At 44.4% G+C, this 18685-nt stretch overlaps 1 protein-coding gene across 3 annotated transcripts in view; it reads left to right on the top strand.

Moving 5' to 3' along the window:
* ETF1 (eukaryotic translation termination factor 1) overlaps positions 1 to 11224 on the top strand; it is a 36021-nt gene extending 24797 nt beyond the window's left edge. For all 3 annotated transcript variants that reach the window (XM_039484248.1, XM_039484249.1, XM_039484250.1), the window contains 7 exons: positions 3315 to 3453; positions 4493 to 4683; positions 5259 to 5388; positions 6657 to 6812; positions 7434 to 7498; positions 8877 to 9024; positions 10779 to 11224. In XM_039484248.1, coding sequence (XP_039340182.1) covers positions 3315 to 3453; positions 4493 to 4683; positions 5259 to 5388; positions 6657 to 6812; positions 7434 to 7498; positions 8877 to 9024; positions 10779 to 10861 — 912 coding nt within the window. In that variant the 3' untranslated portion in view covers positions 10862 to 11224. The remainder of the gene's footprint in view (positions 1 to 3314; positions 3454 to 4492; positions 4684 to 5258; positions 5389 to 6656; positions 6813 to 7433; positions 7499 to 8876; positions 9025 to 10778) is intronic.
* The last annotated feature ends 7461 nt before the right edge of the window (positions 11225 to 18685 follow it).

The following is an 18685-nucleotide window of genomic DNA, read 5'->3' as shown; positions in this document are numbered from 1 at the left end:
TCTTATCTATGGCTTTCAACACACTACAAAGCATCATCTTTATCCTACATAGCAGCTTTAATCATGACTTAAACAGCTTCATAAGGATTAATTTAGCAAGCAACACTCATGTCAAGCAAAGACCAGGCTGAAGCCAGTTAGCTTAGCATAAGTATATTACCCTGGCCTATCTAAAGTCATTACACTTCTAGCAAGCACCACTCTATCCTCTGACAGCAGAGGTTAATTACTACCCAGGCAGCTGCCCTGCTGAGTTGAATCAATGACTTAGGATGCAGATTGCAGCCATCCTTCTGAAAACAGTGCTGGGGTCCCTTCCACCTGGACCAGGAGGGAACTTATAGTCCTTTAAGGCCTGTGCAAAGTGAAAACACAGCCAGGAAGTTCATGGTACAGTTCTGGCTACACTTTGCACTTGTGAATTGTACATGCATCTTTCTGAAGTATACTTACCTGGCATCTAAAATGAGAGAACATGCATCTGAAGTAGGAAGTCAGTGTTTGGGGGCATGTACATATCAGTGGCTGGAGTCTCACTGCCGCTCTCCCACTCAGTTTTCACACTTGGGTTGTCACATCTGAATGGTGATAAGGTCCATTGCCAGCCTCATAGTGGATTATAAACTCTCTGGGGTGGGGACTGTCTTTTTATTCTGTTTGTACAAGATGTGAGATATATCTTTCCCACTCTTCCTTTTGGGGATATACTCCTGGGAAGACTCCCAGACACCCCTTTGGCTTGCCAGAAGTTGCTGGCACCGGCAGCAGTCTCTCCCTGCCTAGGTGGTACACCAGCCTGCAGTCCAGGAGAGGCAGTGCTGCTAGAATAGGGGTTCTCAAACTGGGGATCGGGACCCCTCAGAGGGACGCGAGCTGTCATCCTCCACCTCAAGCCCCGCTTTGCCTCCAGCATTTATAATGGTGTTTAAATATATAAACAAGTGTTTTTAATGTATAAGGGGGTCGCACTCAGAGCTTGCTGTGTGAAAAGGGTCACCAGTACAAAAGTCTGAACCCCTGTGCTAGAAGCTCCAACTCTCACTCATCTGGGGCAGAGACCATATGGAAGAAGGGGAGGGAAACCACAAAAAAGAATAAAAGGTAAACCCAGGGAAATGGGAAAGACCAAGAGTACAATGGCATGAGACATGGCAACTGCTCCAGCATACTATTTAGGGCCCCGAGGTTTGAGACAGGAACAGTGGTCTGCAATCTGTCACAGACATTAGGGGCTCCAGCAAAGTTAGAACCTCGGCTTCAAGTGGGCTAAACCCCTTCTGGAAAATGTAGCTCAGCAAATAACTTAGCTGGCATTGCATTGGTCAGCAAGAGAATGTCATTTACTTTGGAAAATTGTAATAGACAGTGACATGATAATAGCACCTTATTCCTTGGCCTGTCTGCTTCTCCCGTCTCCATTGAGTAGTGTTTAGTTCCAGTTTTCCTAGCGCTGCTTGTGGTGCAGAATCCGTATACCTATGAAAGAGCATGTTGTATTCTATTCTGTAATGCCAATTGCCACTGACGTCTGGATGCCACAATTGATATCCATTTTGATGGGTAAAATGGAAGGTGCAACATTTGACTCCTGTGATCCCAGGATGGCACCTTTGTCTTGGAACAGAAGTGGATGGAGGTCATGGAATAGCAAGAGAGACCCAGACTGAAGGAATAGCCTGAACAAAAGCAGCAGGGCCTTCCATTAGGCTCTATAACTAGAACAATAGAATCCACGGCAGAGCAGTGATGAAGGGGAAATCACTGGTAACCATTTGATACTTAATTTAAAATAAGAATTAATCAAGAACACACAAATTTTAGTCACTTACCTCTTGGCAATCGTGAGATTTAATAAGATTTCCTCAGGCTATTTTATTGCATGTGTGAAATTGAAGTAACTTCCCAAGAGGGGTTTGAACTCTGAAATCTATGTCTAAGTAGTGGATTTATGATGACTTTTTGATACCTTGGCTGGAATGCTCCTCCTGGTCACACAATTCGCTTGGCTCTGTCTGAGTTAAATAGATTGCAATGTAACAGGCCGCCACTCCTCCTCATAAATTAATAAAAAATACTTAGTTTGGCCAAGGTCCTCCATGAAACCTTTTATTTCCCTGATATTTAGCTCAAAAGCCACAGGCTTGATTGTGTGGATTTTGGATAAAGGTGGCTGATGCTTTTTGTTCCGTCCATTCAATAAAATAGTCTACTCTGAGAGACATGCAGACAGCTTAAGCCCTGTGATAGCAAGTTAACAGCATCTCTTCGCCAGCATTCAACAAGCTGCTGAGAACTTGTCAACTTAAAATTAATTTCAGGTACCAGTTACAGATTCTGAAACTCCTGAATTAGGATTGGGCAAGAAACAGTCTAACTTCAAATGCTAATTTTTGCTTACTGGCTACTTTAAATATTCCTCTCTGCTTTCCAGAAACTGGAAATGGAAGCAGCTTTTGGAAGGAAGCAACTGATAAGGTCTACCCAGTGAGCAACCATTATAAGGCTTGCTGGCTCAGAAGGGAACAGTCAACTCAGAACATGCTGGAGAATCAAACCCTACTTAACCTTCAACACTGCAGTAGGAAGGAGGCTTGAGATACCTGATCTTCCAGTAGATGTTGTCTGTGTCCCTCTTCCACCCATAGCTAATAAATCAATAGAACTGTCATTATGAATACCCCTTTAATCTGTAAGGCTGAGCTTTTGTCACAGTTGTCATGGATTTTATAACTGTCAGCACTGAATCTCTTGCTAGTAGACATGTGATAAAGTTGAAATTCCTTGATAGCGGCCGAGCTAAAGATTGGGTTGCATTGGTGATTAATATAGTAAACCTAACAGAGCCAGATCAGAGGACTACGTGAGACATAATCCCCCAGACAGGAATATTAATTAAACTAGCTGAGCTTCCTCTCCACACATCCAAACAGAATAGGATTTTAACTTGGAGAGCTAATTTGGATACACAGAGGTTACCCTCCTGCTAAACCTGTCCCTTTAAGCAATGAACAGTTGATCAATGGCGCTGCAAATGGTGGGGACAACTTGTGTCTGACTCAAAGCACTGGCGTGTTGCTTCAGCACTCAGTGGTACCGGGTACAAGACAGTAATCAAGAATTTTCTTGGGTATTTTTGTCAATTTCACCTTGACTGCTTCATAAAAATATCCATGATTACCAAACCATTGTTTCAGTGATCTGTATTGTGGCTGGTGTTTTCCCTTAATGAACTGCTGCTCTGCTTAGTAATCAGACCAAAGTGCTGATGTTGGCTGATAGTGGTTATTGCTAACCATGTTGTGTTCGCATTTCAGGCTCTGACAGCACTACTGTCTGATGACAGCAAGTTTGGTTTTATCGTAATAGATGGTAGTGGCGCACTCTTCGGAACCCTTCAAGGAAACACAAGAGAAGTCCTGCACAAATTCACTGTGGATCTCCCAAAGAAGCATGGTAATGCAGTAACAAAGATCTTCACTGCCTCCAGCAGAAAGGGAATGTGGAGGCAGGGAGAAGAGTGTAAAGTACAGTTAGTGATGCCGAGGCAGTGTGTAATTCCACACTCAGGAAGAAATATCTAGCTGACTTAAACAATGAAATATTAAGACACAGGTACATTTGAAAGAATGAAACCGGTAGTGTCCAAATCCTGCAGTCCATTTCCCTGCCATCTTATGTTAGTCTCATAAACTGTTAGCAAATCAACATGACCCATATAAAAAGACACTTTCCAGTCAAATTTGACCCCGAACTTGGGTGTTCACAAATGAATTATCCAAAACAAAGACCAGCAGCTCTTAAATTGCAGTGGAAAGTGCCTTTGAATCTTGCTCTGAAAGTGTGTGCATTTCAGACACTGACCTATTGCATGAGAACCACAATGGAACTGACTTGGCCCCCTGCGCTGTCAAAGCAACAAGAAATGCTAAAAGGTTTAATGGTACCGAGTTCAGTAAACTAGACTTCTAAATGTTCAGTCTGGTGTCTGATGTAAGCAAGGATATTAACTTAAATATCTTCCTTTTGTCTCTAAATATTTGTGAATTAAGTACTTAACCAGCAGTTGACTAGTTTTAGTTAACGATCTTTCTGTTCCATTTACTTTTGCCCCAGTTATATCCACAATGTAGCTAAACCTATGCAGACCTCTACTGCAGAGGCACCGTGCTAGTATGTAGCAAGGCTTAAGTTAGTACAGCATGGTCTGGTGATACACCAATGCAGTTTACTTTGGTATAAGCCTCACATCTCCAGATCTTTAGTCATTCTTCAATGTTTCCTTGTGACATACTTTCATGTAGAAGACCTGTAGAAAGTCACCTGATGGGTGGGTCCTTCCTGTTCACTCTTTGCTGTTTTAATCGAATGCCCTTATCTCTACTTGTGGTAGACTAATTTGCATCATATCTTGGGTTCCGTTGGGGCCACATGCCAACAGTTTCTGTGGCAGTAGACCTCAAAATGGCTACATCCCATCTGTTTTCTCTTAAAGGTAGAGGAGGTCAATCTGCCTTGCGTTTTGCTCGTTTGAGGATGGAAAAGCGACACAACTACGTGAGGAAAGTAGCGGAGACAGCTGTGCAGCTGTTCATTTCTGGCGATAAGGTGAACGTGGCTGGTCTCGTTTTAGCTGGATCAGCTGACTTCAAAACTGAACTAAGTCAATCTGACATGTTTGATCAGGTAAGCAAAAGTGGACTTCCTGTGCTAAATGAAACCTACAAGCCTGCCTGCTTAAGGACTGTGACTAATATCCTCATGGTGCTAGTGGTGGCAGTGGTTCATGGCTGATACATGCTCTTCGGGAGAAACCCAACTAAAGTATCTTAAATTAAGAATACAATTAAAGTGTAAAATTGTTGTATTCTGATAGGGGGGCCCCTTTCTAGAAAGGGAGCTATATCCTGGTGACCTGTAAGGAGCTAGGATTTCACTTAGTAATGGAGCGTACCTGATGGGATGCTTGTCTCTTCTGGCTAAAAGTGGAATTCATGTTCTTTTGTTTATATTCCAAAGTGAAAAGCAGAGGCTTTAGTAGAATTGAACTCCTCTAAACTTGATCTGGCTGGCCCTGCACTCTGAAAGTTGTAGTTACACACTGAATGTTCAGAACTGTTTTGTTTCACTTGCATGCAGAGGTTCTGAAGTCAGATTACCAGTGTAGCTTGTCAGGCGTTTTCATTCTGATGGGTTTCTGAAGTAGCTTTATGGCAGTGCTGCTCAATAGGTTGGCTAACACAGACTTTCTTTGTATGTAGCGGTTGCAGTCTAAAGTGTTGAAACTAGTTGATATCTCGTATGGTGGAGAAAATGGATTCAATCAAGCAATTGAGTTGTCCACTGAGGTCCTCTCCAACGTGAAATTCATTCAAGAGAAGAAACTAATAGGTATGAATAGACCTACATAGCTAGCCTCTCATGAGTTGGATACCCGTCCTGCTTTACTACTCACCCCTAGCTAAGTCCTCATGTGAAAGTTGGGCAAAAGGGGATGTCACTGATGACCTCCATTCTCCAAGTACCACCTCAAACACTGCTTTCCACTTAGAATAAATCCTCCACTCTTCTTTCTGCCTTGCCACAAAAGTGCCCTCTAATGCACGTGGTGTGAAGTGAGACATCACAGCAGCTGGCCTGCTATCTCAGTTACATCCACTTCTGGTCGGGTCCACTGTGACACACTGAAGTGCTATCAGTTGCTGCTTTAGTCAAGGACTCCCAAGCGTGTCAACATATGGAGTACTGAAGAGGATTGTGAGGGTAGTGGTTAGGGCACTGGACTTCAACTCTAGTGACCTGAGTTCAATTCCTGGCCCTGCTACTGACTTGCTGCCTGACTTTGGGAAAATCACATCAACTCTGCCTCAGCTCCCCATCTGTAAAACGGTCCCTTCTGGCTGTAACACATTGTTCATAGCATCCAAAAAGGAGTCCCGGCCTGTACAGACTAAACAGCTCGTTGGGTGTTACCTGCCTCGATAATAATTGTGATATTGTGAATAGGGTGCTAGGGAATGACTGGATCCTTAAATACCTGTGGAAATACAACTGGAGCTGATAATGGAGATTGTTCTCCCGTCCTACCAGTTTGCCTCCATTACAATCTTTCCATCCATTCCACCCTATTCTTTATCCTTTCATCAGAGCCAGCTTTAGTTTTTCATGCCTCCCAGTGCAGTCAGGGAAAACTCCTGCTCTGCTCTGATCTCTCCCATCTCCAAGAAAATGAGGATTAGACTTTTGCTTTTCTTTGAAATTGCAACAGAAATGATCCTCTCATCACGCGCCAGTAGGAAAGCTTAGTAAGACCCACCCTGGGGGACAGTAACAGCAGCTGCCTTACACTAAAGGGGAATAAAGTTCAGGGCCTGCTGGTGGCTGGGCGTCAGAGGTTAACCTCTCCATCTCACTTCGCAGTGCTCCTGAGAGAGCTGCCTATCTGGCACTGCGACTTCCTAGCTAAGGGCTCTGAGTGACATGTTGCCAGCTCCCTAGCTGGTGATGGATAGTTAATTCTGCCTGGCATACTAGTGTGTGGCCTGTATAGCCAGGCACAAAACAGTCTCACTTTACTGTAGCTTTTCTTCAAATGAGGCTTAGTAAAATTTCATGTGACATGTGTTCACGAGTGTTTCTCTGCTGTCTCCTGAGTGCAGGCCGATACTTCGATGAAATCAGTCAGGACACGGGGAAGTACTGCTTTGGCGTTGAAGATACACTGAAAGCTTTGGAAATGGGAGCAGTAGAGATACTGATAGTTTATGAAAATCTGGATATAATGAGATACGTTCTCCATTGCCAAGGCACAGAAGGTATGTCATAATTCAGAGCTGGACTAGGAGCCTGGAGGGGATTAGCTGTTCAGTGTTCCTTGGGAGAACTCTGCTGTTAGGCAGGAGCTGTGCTTTAAAACCTCCCTTTAAGGAGTTTTTAATAGAAATCCTGTAGGCAGTCACTAGCTTGTCACTTCCCCACTTGCATGATGTGGGAGGAGAAGCTGAAAACAAGCAGAGACTGGGTGGGGTGGCATAGCAATGCTAGGAGGGGGCTTGGCTAAGCAGGCCTTGAAGATATAGTTTTGTGAAATAGTGTTAATCCCTGCGTTGTGATTGTATTTACACTTCCGTAATACAGTGGGAGATTGACTTGACCCTGCAGCATCTAGCCACCCACCCATTTCCCACCACCACCACCCACATTCCTCCATCCTCCTTTTGGCCAGATGCAAAATTCTCTTCCTGCCCCAGCCAAGGGCATTACATGCCCAAAGACCTTTTCTGACTTTGCACCTTGTACTCAGCGCCTCCATGTGCAGCCTTGACTGTGCGACCCCAAACAGAGACCTTTAAGACCCCTGCGTTGCACTGGCTTCTACAGAGTTTCTAGCCTGGTGCTAGTTGCATCAGATCTCTAACGCTGTTTTTGTCTCTCAGAGGAGAAGATTCTATATTTGACACCAGAACAAGAGAAAGATAAATCCCACTTCACAGATAAAGAGGTATTTCAACTCCTGGTCTTGTAGTACACTCAGAAAGGATGATTATGCTGTGCAGGGCTTTGACTCTGACTATGCTTAATGCTCCACACTTAGCTAATGCTCGAATATTTCGCACCAAATTATGCTCTGGCTCCTTTACAAAGTCTTGATTTGATGGGCTGTGCTGCATTCTTTCCTATTGGCCTTCAATGTTACTCCAGAGTCTCACCTTGTTGTTTTTTTCCTAATTGATTTCCTTGCTGCTCAGTCTTCATTCTCAGGTCAAATGAGCTTGAAAGATGAAGTAAAAGGGACTAGTTGAGCACAACTGAACCTGGCTCTTCTCCTTGAGCACATGCTCTTTTTGGTCCATTCCTCACTGCTCCGCACCTGGTGCAGCAGTCTACACAAGTGTGAAACATCACCATTCTGATTGGATGGCATTTGCTCTGGTCTAAATGACTGCACAAGGTGCAGAACAATGGAGAATCTCCCTCTAGATGTACTAGGGTTGATGGACAACTGTCCACCATAGTGTGTGCATTTGGGGATGCCTCCCCATCCTTAGCTAGAGGACCCTAATTGCTCTTCCGTATAATTTTCCCCTTTCTTGTCATGAAAGTCAGGCAGGACCCTGTCCTGTTGGAAAAGACAGCACTGAAAAGAGACTGAACTGCTGCAGTTTGACCACATGGCTAGTGTAGCCACTTCTGTCTTGCTTTGTTTTGCTGTTATGGTTGCCGATTAGAGTGCTTGCTCTGGGCCCTAATGGTAATGGTGGCACAAGGCTCACAGTTGTGGTGAGAGTGGTCAGTGGTGGATAAGCACATTATGCCTTTTTCCCCCCCTCAAACCACTGATCCCTCTGCCTTAGTGTTCATCTAGGACACTCTGTTCTCTGCTCTCACTAGCATGTCCAGCACCAGAGCATCTCTTCAGGCCTGTGCCGTGAGCATGCCTAGATGCCCATCAGCTACATGCTTAAACAATGGTGTGCCTACAGAGCCAGGACTCTGACAGCACCAACAGCGCTCGTCTTTGTGAGACCACATTGACTTTATATGCACTCTTTGAATTGGGAAGAAAGTGACCCCTCAGTAGATGCTGTGAAAATTGAAGTCAAAGAAACATCACTTAAGCCATGCCTGCTCTCGAGGCACAGATATGGTGCTGTAGCTATGCTACTGTAATGCAGGTGCTTCCTAGAGTGATGGGGTTTTCTGTCGCTGTAGTAACTCCACCTTCTCGAGTGATGGTAGCTAGGCTGGGTCTGCATCACTGGTTAGATCTGAATAGCTGTGGCACTTGGGTGTGTGGATTTTTCACCCCTGAGCACCATAGCTGTTAAGCTAACTTCTGAGTGTAGACTAGGCCTTACTCTTTTTTTCTCTGTCTGTAGACCGGCCAGGAACACGAACTGATAGAAAGTATGCCCCTTCTGGAATGGTTTGCTAACAACTACAAGAAATTTGGAGCAACGTTGGAAATTGTTACAGACAAGTCACAGGAAGGATCCCAATTTGTGAAAGGATTTGGAGGAATTGGAGGTAAATTGCAAGAGGAGAAAGTAGGCTAAGCTGAAAATATTGGCCCTATGTAGCCTGCTGTTAATCTGGTTCTGAAACCAGAATAGGAGAGGCTACATTCCCATAGTGTCATGTTTGTTTCTGCTCAGTGACTGTCTTCAATTATCTGTGTAGGAAGGGCCCCATTCAGTAAAACAACTTTTGTGTACGCTACATCATATAGCAGGGAATATCAAACTGTGGCCCAGGAACAACTGGTGGTCCACAAAGCATATTTCGGCTCTCAGTGGAGAGGTGGCTGGTCACATGATGCTTGCTCCCCTTGTATCCAGCTGCAAAATGTCATTACTGCCCTATCACTCAAAGAAGCTGCTGTAGTTGCATGGGAATGTTATGCCCTCATGAATGGGAAGGGAGGTGTCTGAGACAATGGAGAGAGTTTCAAAGGCGCACCTGCATTTTTGGGGGATCTGCCACTTTTTCCTTTGAAAATCTGTCCCCTATCCATCTTCCCAGTCCTCCAGCTCCAGTGTGAAAGAGGCAGGTTTTCTCTCTGGGTCAGTTTGGAGTGCTGTAGAAGTCCAGGAGCTCTTAAAAGCTTGATGAACCTAAAGACTTAACTCCCTGGTGGGATTTTATTGCCCATTGACTGCTGTGCTCCAGTGCTCATAGTCGTAGAAGGATGGACTTCCTGATTATTGTTCACTTAAGCAAGCATTGATAAGGATCATGGCCTTCAGAGCACTGTGGGGAAGGAACTACTGTGTCAAATAGAACTCTGCTCATGATCCCCAGTGTCAGCTCTTTTACCTAGGCCCTCCTTGGGGGGAGATGAATTCAGAGCTGATGGGTGACTCTCTCAGGTGATCTAATCTAAATGATTTCATACTGCAGTAACTGTCAGGATTTGATTTATAGGTAGTTATACCTTTGCACCCCACCTTGTGGACCCATTTACGCCAGTACAAAGGTTTCTTACACCCAGTATAGCTTCTTCCCCTTTCTGTATGGGAATAAACTATCCCAGTATAACGGCATTCATGCCAAGGAGTTGTACTGCTTTAGCTACATTGGTGCAGCTTGTCTGTACCCTGTCTTTTAGCTGCAGAATGTATAGTAGGGGTTACTTCCACACTAGGCTCCCTGCCCTGTACGGTCTGCCTCAGCCATATTCTGGGCGTTGGGTGGGAGAGAAGATTAGTCTCAAACTGCCAGCAATGGTGCTAAGTGGAGTAGGGGTTGACAGTTGTCTTTCAGTTACGGGGTCTCCAGCTGTACTGACAATGAAGGTCACTCTGCTCTATCGCTTCTCTGTGCCAAGAGTTCCTGGAAGTCTAGTGACTTGGAAGCACATGGAATATTAGGAAAATACACAAATTTAAAATTTCTATAGCAGGGATAGGCAATTAGTTTTTGTCAAGGTCAAAATTTCTTGGGCAAGGTCCAGACTCCAGAGAAACGTTTTTCACACTGAAATAATAATCAGCAAATAAAAGATTTCATGGTCCATTGGCAGTCCAGCCTGTGGTCCACCTATTGACTGCCCTTGTTCTGTAGCATCTTAATTCCACACAGACCTAATACTAGACTTTGTTGTTAAAAATCATAGTCTCCATCACCATGGTGCAAGTCAGAGTTTGAGATGATGTGATCCAGAAGTTGTTGACTAGCACATGTTAAATAGGTCCACAGTGTATTGTAAGATATAGTTTGTACTAAGCCCTTTCTAGTACACTGAATTAGGAAGAAGCTAAAAGGTGTCTTGTTTTTACCAGGTATCTTGCGGTACCGAGTGGATTTCCAGGGAATGGAATACCAAGGAGGAGACGATGAATTTTTTGACCTTGATGACTACTAGGTAGTCGACCTGGGTCCGGCAAAACGTGCCTCACCCCTCCAGCATCCAACCCAAGGAGCAAATGGTGGAAAACACAACAGATCCCTGCCTTAGAATTGGAACATTTCCAGAACTTGATCCATAAGCATTGGATTTAAAAAAACAAAACCCTACACTTTGATTTGTCATAGTGTCAGTACAGCAGCAAACTACTAAGTTCCTATATGCCACTTTGGACTAATTTAAAAGAATCCCAGTTTTTACTCTTACTCGATGGTGAAATTGGTTGCTCTTGTATTTTATGAAAATGATTTTTTTAACCGTCATGATACATTAACTGCTGTAAACCTTCTTCCTTCAAAAATTAATAGAAGTAAGATCATACTGGTTTGTTTCTTTTATTTTGATTGGAGAAAATCAATTGCTGCATTTTGCAGTGACATGACCCATTTACATGGCATTCTCAGTTTAGACTGCAGAAGAAATGTAGTGAGATATTGGAGCCACTGTTTCTCTATTTAATGGAAGAATAAGAGAAAAGGCACTCTGAGTGCTAGCTGACAAGGTGTGGCTGGAAGATTCAGATAGCTTGGGGAGCTGCTTTGACAAGCCAAACTCTTACCTTAATCCATTTTGCAAAAGCACTACTTGTACAAATTAGGAAGCACACTTCCTTGATTGCAATGGAAATGCTGCCAGAGTCTTAGGAGGCTTAATTTGGGAACTGAGTGGTGTGGCCTTCACTCTTATCAGTCTTGACAGAAATAAACACATGATGTAAGGGAAGTAAAGTGGAACCCTTTTGGGTCTCTTTTTGGTAAGATTTTATTATTTCTTTGCTTTAGGACTGCATAAAATTTCCTTGATTATGTGAATTTGATTGTTGGTGAACCCATAAATGGAAGCAGGTATTTCACAGGAGCAACTAACAAGATGTGACTGTGATTAAACCCTTGGCACTGGTGGATTTGGAAAACTTGACACTACTGTTGAACATTTAGGTACCCCATTGGGAAATCCCAGCTCCCCAGCACCAAGGACTTCCTAATGGATCAGCAGGTGGTCATGTACATCTGAGACTGAACTCTAGTCTAGCCTTAGAAGTGGGTTCGAACTTCTGATTTATACCCAGACCCTCAAGCAATGTCTTTGTAATGCCTGTTAATAGAATGCATTTCAAAACTGTAGAAATGGTTACGTTTACCTAGAGCCAAAGGTTGAAATCTGCATTGGCACGAGACCTAATGCACAGAGCTGACCTTTCTGTTCTCTTGGGATAGCAGGTTTTCTGATGAGTACTCTGACATTTTAGTGCCTAACTGCTGTCCTTCACTGATTCTTCCTCAGTCACTTTTAGCATGTTGGTTGGAAGCAGCTTTTTGTTCCCAAGTGGCATACTTGCATATCGTTCCAATAATCCTGTTTCACTTGAATGGAGGGGAGTGTTTGTCTTAAAACATAGCTTCTGACTGTCACACTATACTCCTAGAGGTCCAAAATGACTGTCAATGTGAGCAATATAACCTGTACTGCTGTTTTATAACCCAGCAAACAGGCAGTGTTTGCCATTGTCTACAACAGATGTTCCCATCAAAGCTGGAGTCTCCTATGAAAGTTTTTTGCAGTTGGGTCTGCTATAGATTTGCACAAAACCCAAGCGCCAGTGAGTTTGCGGTCTTCGAAGCAGTATGTTTGGATTTTGCCATTGTAAATGGGTCTAATGTGACATGACAAGACCAGAAAAATTGGATGTAAATTTACATTTTTGAATATACTGCTTGTTGTTTCACATGATACATTTAGGGTATGCAGCTCCTTTTTGTAGTTTTTATTTTTACTATTTAAGTTTGGAAATGATGCCAAATTTTTGTATTTCTTTAATCAATGTGTTCTCTTTGGTGATATATATTGCATTATATATTGATGTGTATATCAATATATACTGATATGTATTACACTTACACATACAAACACATTAAAAGGTGGGTGAGAAATCCTAGCCTTCGCATACTATATAGCCTCTGCAGAGGGATCCCAAGCAGTGATATCTTGGTGTTGTGATGTACAGAAATGGAGAAGAGTATTAAACCATATTTAAGAATATAGCATGGACTCTTGATTTTCTTTTAGTACAGTAATTACTCTTACAGGGGGCGATGTTGCTTTACTGGCCTCATGAATTCTCAGCAGAGGCCACCTAGTCAAACAACCTTACTCAGTTCTCAAACCTAGATAGAGAGCATCTTGTTTCCATTTAGCACAAAAGCTTCCCCAACTGGCAGCCCAGAGTGCACAGGTCTTTGGCTTCCCTAATGTTGAGCTGAAATGTAGAATATTAGAAGCATGAGAGGGGAAAAAACAAATCAAATTCAAGCACTCTGGAACTCTGAAAAATGCTATTCTTAAAGGTTAGCTGCTTGTCTGTGAACTGAGTATGGTAAGTGTTGGGCAGTGCCTAGGACAATTGCAGAACAGTTGATCATCTTGTTGAAAGAGATGCAGAAATCATATTCCTACTAGTCTTCTATTAAAGCAAATTATCAATGCTTTCTAACAGCCTCTTCCTCTCTTTCCCCTGTGTTAGTCTGAGTAAGGTAAATCCAGTTCAGGATAGTGCCCAGTACTTGTGGGCCATCCTGTTCCAGTGGTCAGCAGTGTTCACTTTGTCCTAAATCTTTATATTAAACGGGACCTCCCCAGTAGGTGATCACATTTTCAGTAGAGGGGGAAGTGATTGTAAAATAGGATAAGTACTCTTGGTTGAAAGGTGCTTTCATTTAAGCTTCCTGTTTGTGATGAAATGCAGGGGCCTCAGGAGTTCGTGTTGTACTCTGAGTTAAAGAAACTCTTGGGTAACTGCAATTGAAGTTTGCTAGCATTGGCCAGCTTTGTTTTGATATTAGGCTGCACTGTAACTTTTGAGTAGTGCTATGTCATGTGTTAGTTATCTTACTGCAATGTGCTTTCCCTGTTAAAGATGAGCTGGCAGGCTGGGGTTCATTAGCCAGAACTGCTGTCCTGTGTTAATGATCTCATCACTTGCTACAGATCTCTGGGTGAGTGAGGCTTGTTTCCCTTAAACCCTTGCTATGCTAGGAACAGATACTAAGTAATTGACATGGTAGCTTGGGATAGTGGAAAATGGGATCATTTTTTTAAATAGAAGATGAAGGGGAGAATGCATCACTGCTGTGGAACTTTCCTGATGGTGGAAGGAGACTGTGTGAAGAATTATACCTTCAAGGAAGGGAAAGCAGCGTGAGTTGAAACAGCGCAAACAGCTTTCATTGTCAGGCATGGCATTACAGCAGCCAGTTGGGTCTTCCCCAGCTATTCATTGACACACCTCTGGCCAGGTGCGAGATTGGGCATTTCACAACTAAGCAGCTGGTTGTACTGGCACTGAAAGGTTTCAATAACATGCCTTGTTGAGTGAGTATCCAATGTTTCTTAAGTGCATTGTATTGGTAGCCTGAAACTTTTGGGGGGCTTACATCAGAAATAGGAGATCACACTGTAATTCTCAGTGATTCCTTGTCATAAAAATACGAGCTACATCTCTAAGAGAGCTAGAGCTGGTCTCAACTCCAGCTTGGCAGTAACTTTTCCCTCACCACTAACAGCCATCAAATCTGGTTGCTAGACCAGCCTCTTTTGTGGCAGACTAATGGTGACTTGAGACTACTGGCGCCATGGTTCTTTTATATCAGCATTCCAAACCATGCATTGCTGATCCAGCTAATCTCACTCACCCAGCCTTGCAGTGGGCTTTTCCTCTGTTCTGTAATCTGAGGCAGAGTCAGACTTGTGAGTTGCCAGTAAGGGCTTGGCTCCCACTTCTGGAGAACTCTCCAGTTGGATCCTCCTCCTGGTGGCAGCAGGTAATTTCCAATCCCCTGATCCCAACTCTACAGAAGCAGAGAGCCCATTAAACTACCAGCTTGGCTCCAAAATGGCTTCTTTCTCTTCCTGCAAAGGAATGTACACTCTGACTTGCCGGGCTGCCTTGTTCCTCACGCTGGGCAGACATGCCCACCATGAGGCACCTCTTTGTGCTTATGGCCTTCTGTACTCCGAGCAGCCTTGCCGGTCAAGGAGACTTGCAACTTTTCTTCTACCAGCTTTTTAGCCCCTGCTCATTCTTCCCACCCACTGTTTGCTGGGAGCAGTTTCCTGGCATTTGCCACCTACTCCTGGCAACTCCCTAAGATGACGAGCACTATCCCTGCTTCCCCTGCTTGTTTTTGCTCTGCTGGGTAGCAGAGGGTGAAGATGTGGCTCCGATCTCAAGCACAGGCATGTCAGTGCTGGATCAGCAGGAGGACTTGGTGGCCCAGTCAACACCAGCTGCTCCTTGGATCCTAGCTCTGGTAGGCCACCAGCCCTCTCCAGTATCAAACATATAAATGAGGTTCCCCTAATCCATAGAACTCAAACCTGTGCCTCAAGTAGTGCCCTGTCTTGCCCTTTGGTCATGCTGCTGCTGGCTGCTAATGAATCTCTGGCTGGGGATATGAGCTGTTCCTTATTGGTCCTCTCCCCATCAGCAGAGGTGACTGCAATGGCTCACAGTCACCTCTTACAGGCAACAGTATACCTACAGCTTTCCCTTAATCCCTTCCAGCTGCCTTCCCACCACACATGTGCAGGGGCCACATGTGGCCTACTCAAGCCAGGCTGCCTCGTGCTTCCTTGTGAGTGATAAAGATGGACTCCTACTTCACACATTCACCCACTCTTACGGCAGTATCAAAATCCAATTCTGCCTGCATCTCACTTTCCACTAGTGCTCTGGAGAACTTGGTGCTTGAGCCTGATGGTAGTGTCCTTAAATCAACCACTTATCTTCCAGCTCAGGGATGATTTAAAAGTCCTTGTCTTTTTAGGTACGTGAGTCTAGGAAGACTCTGGCAACAGCATAGATATTTGAATGGAAACAAATAAGACAGTCTGTTCCACAAGAACACCTGGCTATGCTAGTCTTGATCTACGAACCCTGAGTAACAATTGACTTCATAGCGCAGAGTAGAAGAATCGAGAGATCAGCACAAATCTGTCAATCCTAGAAAATGTAGTTGATGGGCTATTGCTCTCCAGAAGAAGGCTTGAGAGTTTGTACTCCACTGCAGGTGTCAACAAGATGTGGTACATTTAATCTCATCTTTGTCACATGGCTCCTGAAAGTCGCATGTTTGCAACATGACCCAATTTGTTGTCAGTGACACTTGTTACTCTGAAGTTTGTGAAGACTGATTGTATTGTGCAATGCAGAGGAAAAATAGCTGGTGTGGCTGAGCCAGGTATCCTATCTAGGTTGGCACTCGGTCACAAATGATCAATGCCAGATTTGTTCTGAATATCTTTCTTCCAGCTACAGTTGCTGTTTCCCCAGCACTAATTCAGTTGGCAGGGGGCATCATAATCTTCACCTTAGCACTTCAATGAAAAGGCAAAAATGCAGCTCTATGGAGCTGGGCAAAGGTCACTTCTATACACACATCTAGCAGCCTTCCAGCAGAATAACAGTGGGAAGGTATGTGCTCCTTGATACAAACTTTCCAGAAGCAACGAACCAGCAGAATCAGGATGTTGTAAGGGGTTGGGACGGAATCCTATTCAAGCAAGTGTACTACTGTACTCTGTGCTGACACAAGGCCATGACTCCTGTGACCCACAGTGATTGTCTCTACCAAAGGCAGGTCCAGAGGAGATTCGTTGGTCTCCCATATGCTGGGGGTGACTGTTACAGCAATCAATGTCAGTCTTGCTTAGAGCAAGACTTGCTGTAGCTCCAATGCAGCTTGGTTCTACAATCCCACTGAATCTGTTGGGTGACATGCATTGTTTAGCTTTTTCTTTTCGAGGTGCCTCCCAAAAAAAATATGCTATTAAAAACCTCCATGCCCCACCTGTGCCACAACTATTTTTCTGCATATCCAGTAGATTAAAAGACAGGGCTGGTATTGGGTGGTAACAAACAGGGGCAAGTTGCTCAGGCCTTGGCTTCAGCCCCATGCAGTTTGGCCTTTGGCTTTCTACCCCAAGCCCCAGAGTGTCAAACACTGGCCCTGCTGTCTGGTTTATTTTGGCAGACCCCCTGAAATCTGCTCATGGCCCCTCTAGGAAGCCCTGGACACCTGGTTGAGAACTGTTGATTTAGCTCACCAGCAAAGCGATATCCAAAAGTTGACTGTCCTCAGACTTGTGATCACTGGCATATTTAATCTGCAGAGCTGGCAATGCTTTGGAAAGGGACTCAGACTTGAGTCTGATGGAATGCAGGTGAGTGTGCACACTTCCAGACAAAGCTGTGTAGAATCCTAAAGCTTATGGTCACAAGGGACCATTAGACCCAGTGTAGCCTCCTGTATGTCTCAAGTCACTAAAATTCACCCAGTGACCCCTGTACTGAGCCTAACATGTTTCTGACTAAAGCATAACTTGTGTTTGGCTGAAGCATGTCTTTCAGAAGGCATCTGAGCTTGATTTGAAGCCATCAGGAGATGGAGAATCCACCACTTCCTTTGTCCAGGATGACTAGCAGAGCGATTTACCTCTTGACATGTTGGGAACTTCTTGTAGAGCATCCTGAGAGAGCATTTTAATCCACTGTGAAGGCAGTGGAATCAGACTGGGGTCCGAAATCCTGTTCCTATCATTTTTGTATGGATACCCTGTTGAGATGCAGAGATTTGAAAAAGTAACTCAGTAGTCTGGCTCAGATCTTCCATCTGACCTTAAAATAACCTGGGCACTCTTCTGAGCATGTGTTGCTTATTTGCTTCTGCTAGGGCTGCCTCTAATAGCATGTGCCTTCTGACCAACCATCAGCTACTGGTTCCTTTACAGAATTGGTTAGTAAAGGTGAGTTCCTCACACTCTCACTGTTTTAGATAGGGTAAACTGGCCATCTGTAGCACTTGTACACTGGCTCCTTTCCGTGGCTGGGTTTGCATTTGTTTAATTGGGTATCGGATGAGAAATGTTCAGGCTTTTTGCTTTAGTCTACTTTCAAACTACCTGAACTAGTCAGGAAAGAGGTCCATGAATTGGATTAGTCAGCTAGTCTGCTTATTATTTAAAAATGTCCCACATTTCAACTTCTTGTCCATCTGCACCGTCGCAATTAACCACCTTATGTCCCTTCTGCTAAGTTCATGTCCTCTTCTGATGTATTGCAACCTGGAAGTCTGAGAACACTTTTTTGCATTTGTATGTGAATTGTTTTGGGGGGCTTCTGCAGGAGGTGATGGGAGGTGCTGGAACAGTGTTAAACTGTATCCCAAATGTGAGAAGGAAGAGGGGTTGGACCTGTCTAGGAAAGAGGAGCCAGCTGCTGAGGGGATCACTGGAGAAGCTTTCATTAAGGGCTGGGGTGGAGGGAAGCACATGGTACCTTGAGGTACTGGAGTAGTTTTAGAAGCAGAAGGGCTAAAAATGGGGGTGGGGCTGTTTCTTGGGGTGTTTGGGATGGTGTGGGGGGGGGTGTTGCATCTCTGTAGGTGAGGTGTTGAAATGTTGGCAGCACAACCCTGCATGGTATTTAGGTGGTGTCAGTTACTGAGCTGAGTGTACCCCTGCCCCCCCCACCCCCAGGGCTCAGGCCTCAGGCTGGCATCTCAATAAGTTTCCAGGAGGGGGACTCGATAGGTCTAAGCTGCCTGTAGCCACCTCGCAACCCCCCCCCCCCCACACACACACACTGCTGCAGGTTCCTAAAAGTCTGGCTGTCGTTCCCTTAACAAACCATTTCTCCCTCCTCACCTCAAGGGGAGAGTCAAAAGTTGTTTTGAGTCAAGTCCTAGCCTGGCAAAGCAACGTTTGCCTCTTCCTTGGATATAAGGG

Source organism: Mauremys reevesii, linkage group 8 (genome assembly GCF_016161935.1).
Source record: "Mauremys reevesii isolate NIE-2019 linkage group 8, ASM1616193v1, whole genome shotgun sequence".
Classification (NCBI taxonomy): Eukaryota; Metazoa; Chordata; order Testudines; family Geoemydidae; genus Mauremys; species Mauremys reevesii.
The sequence above is the reverse complement of the archived record's forward strand: the minus strand, read 5'-3'. Positions and strand labels throughout refer to the sequence as shown.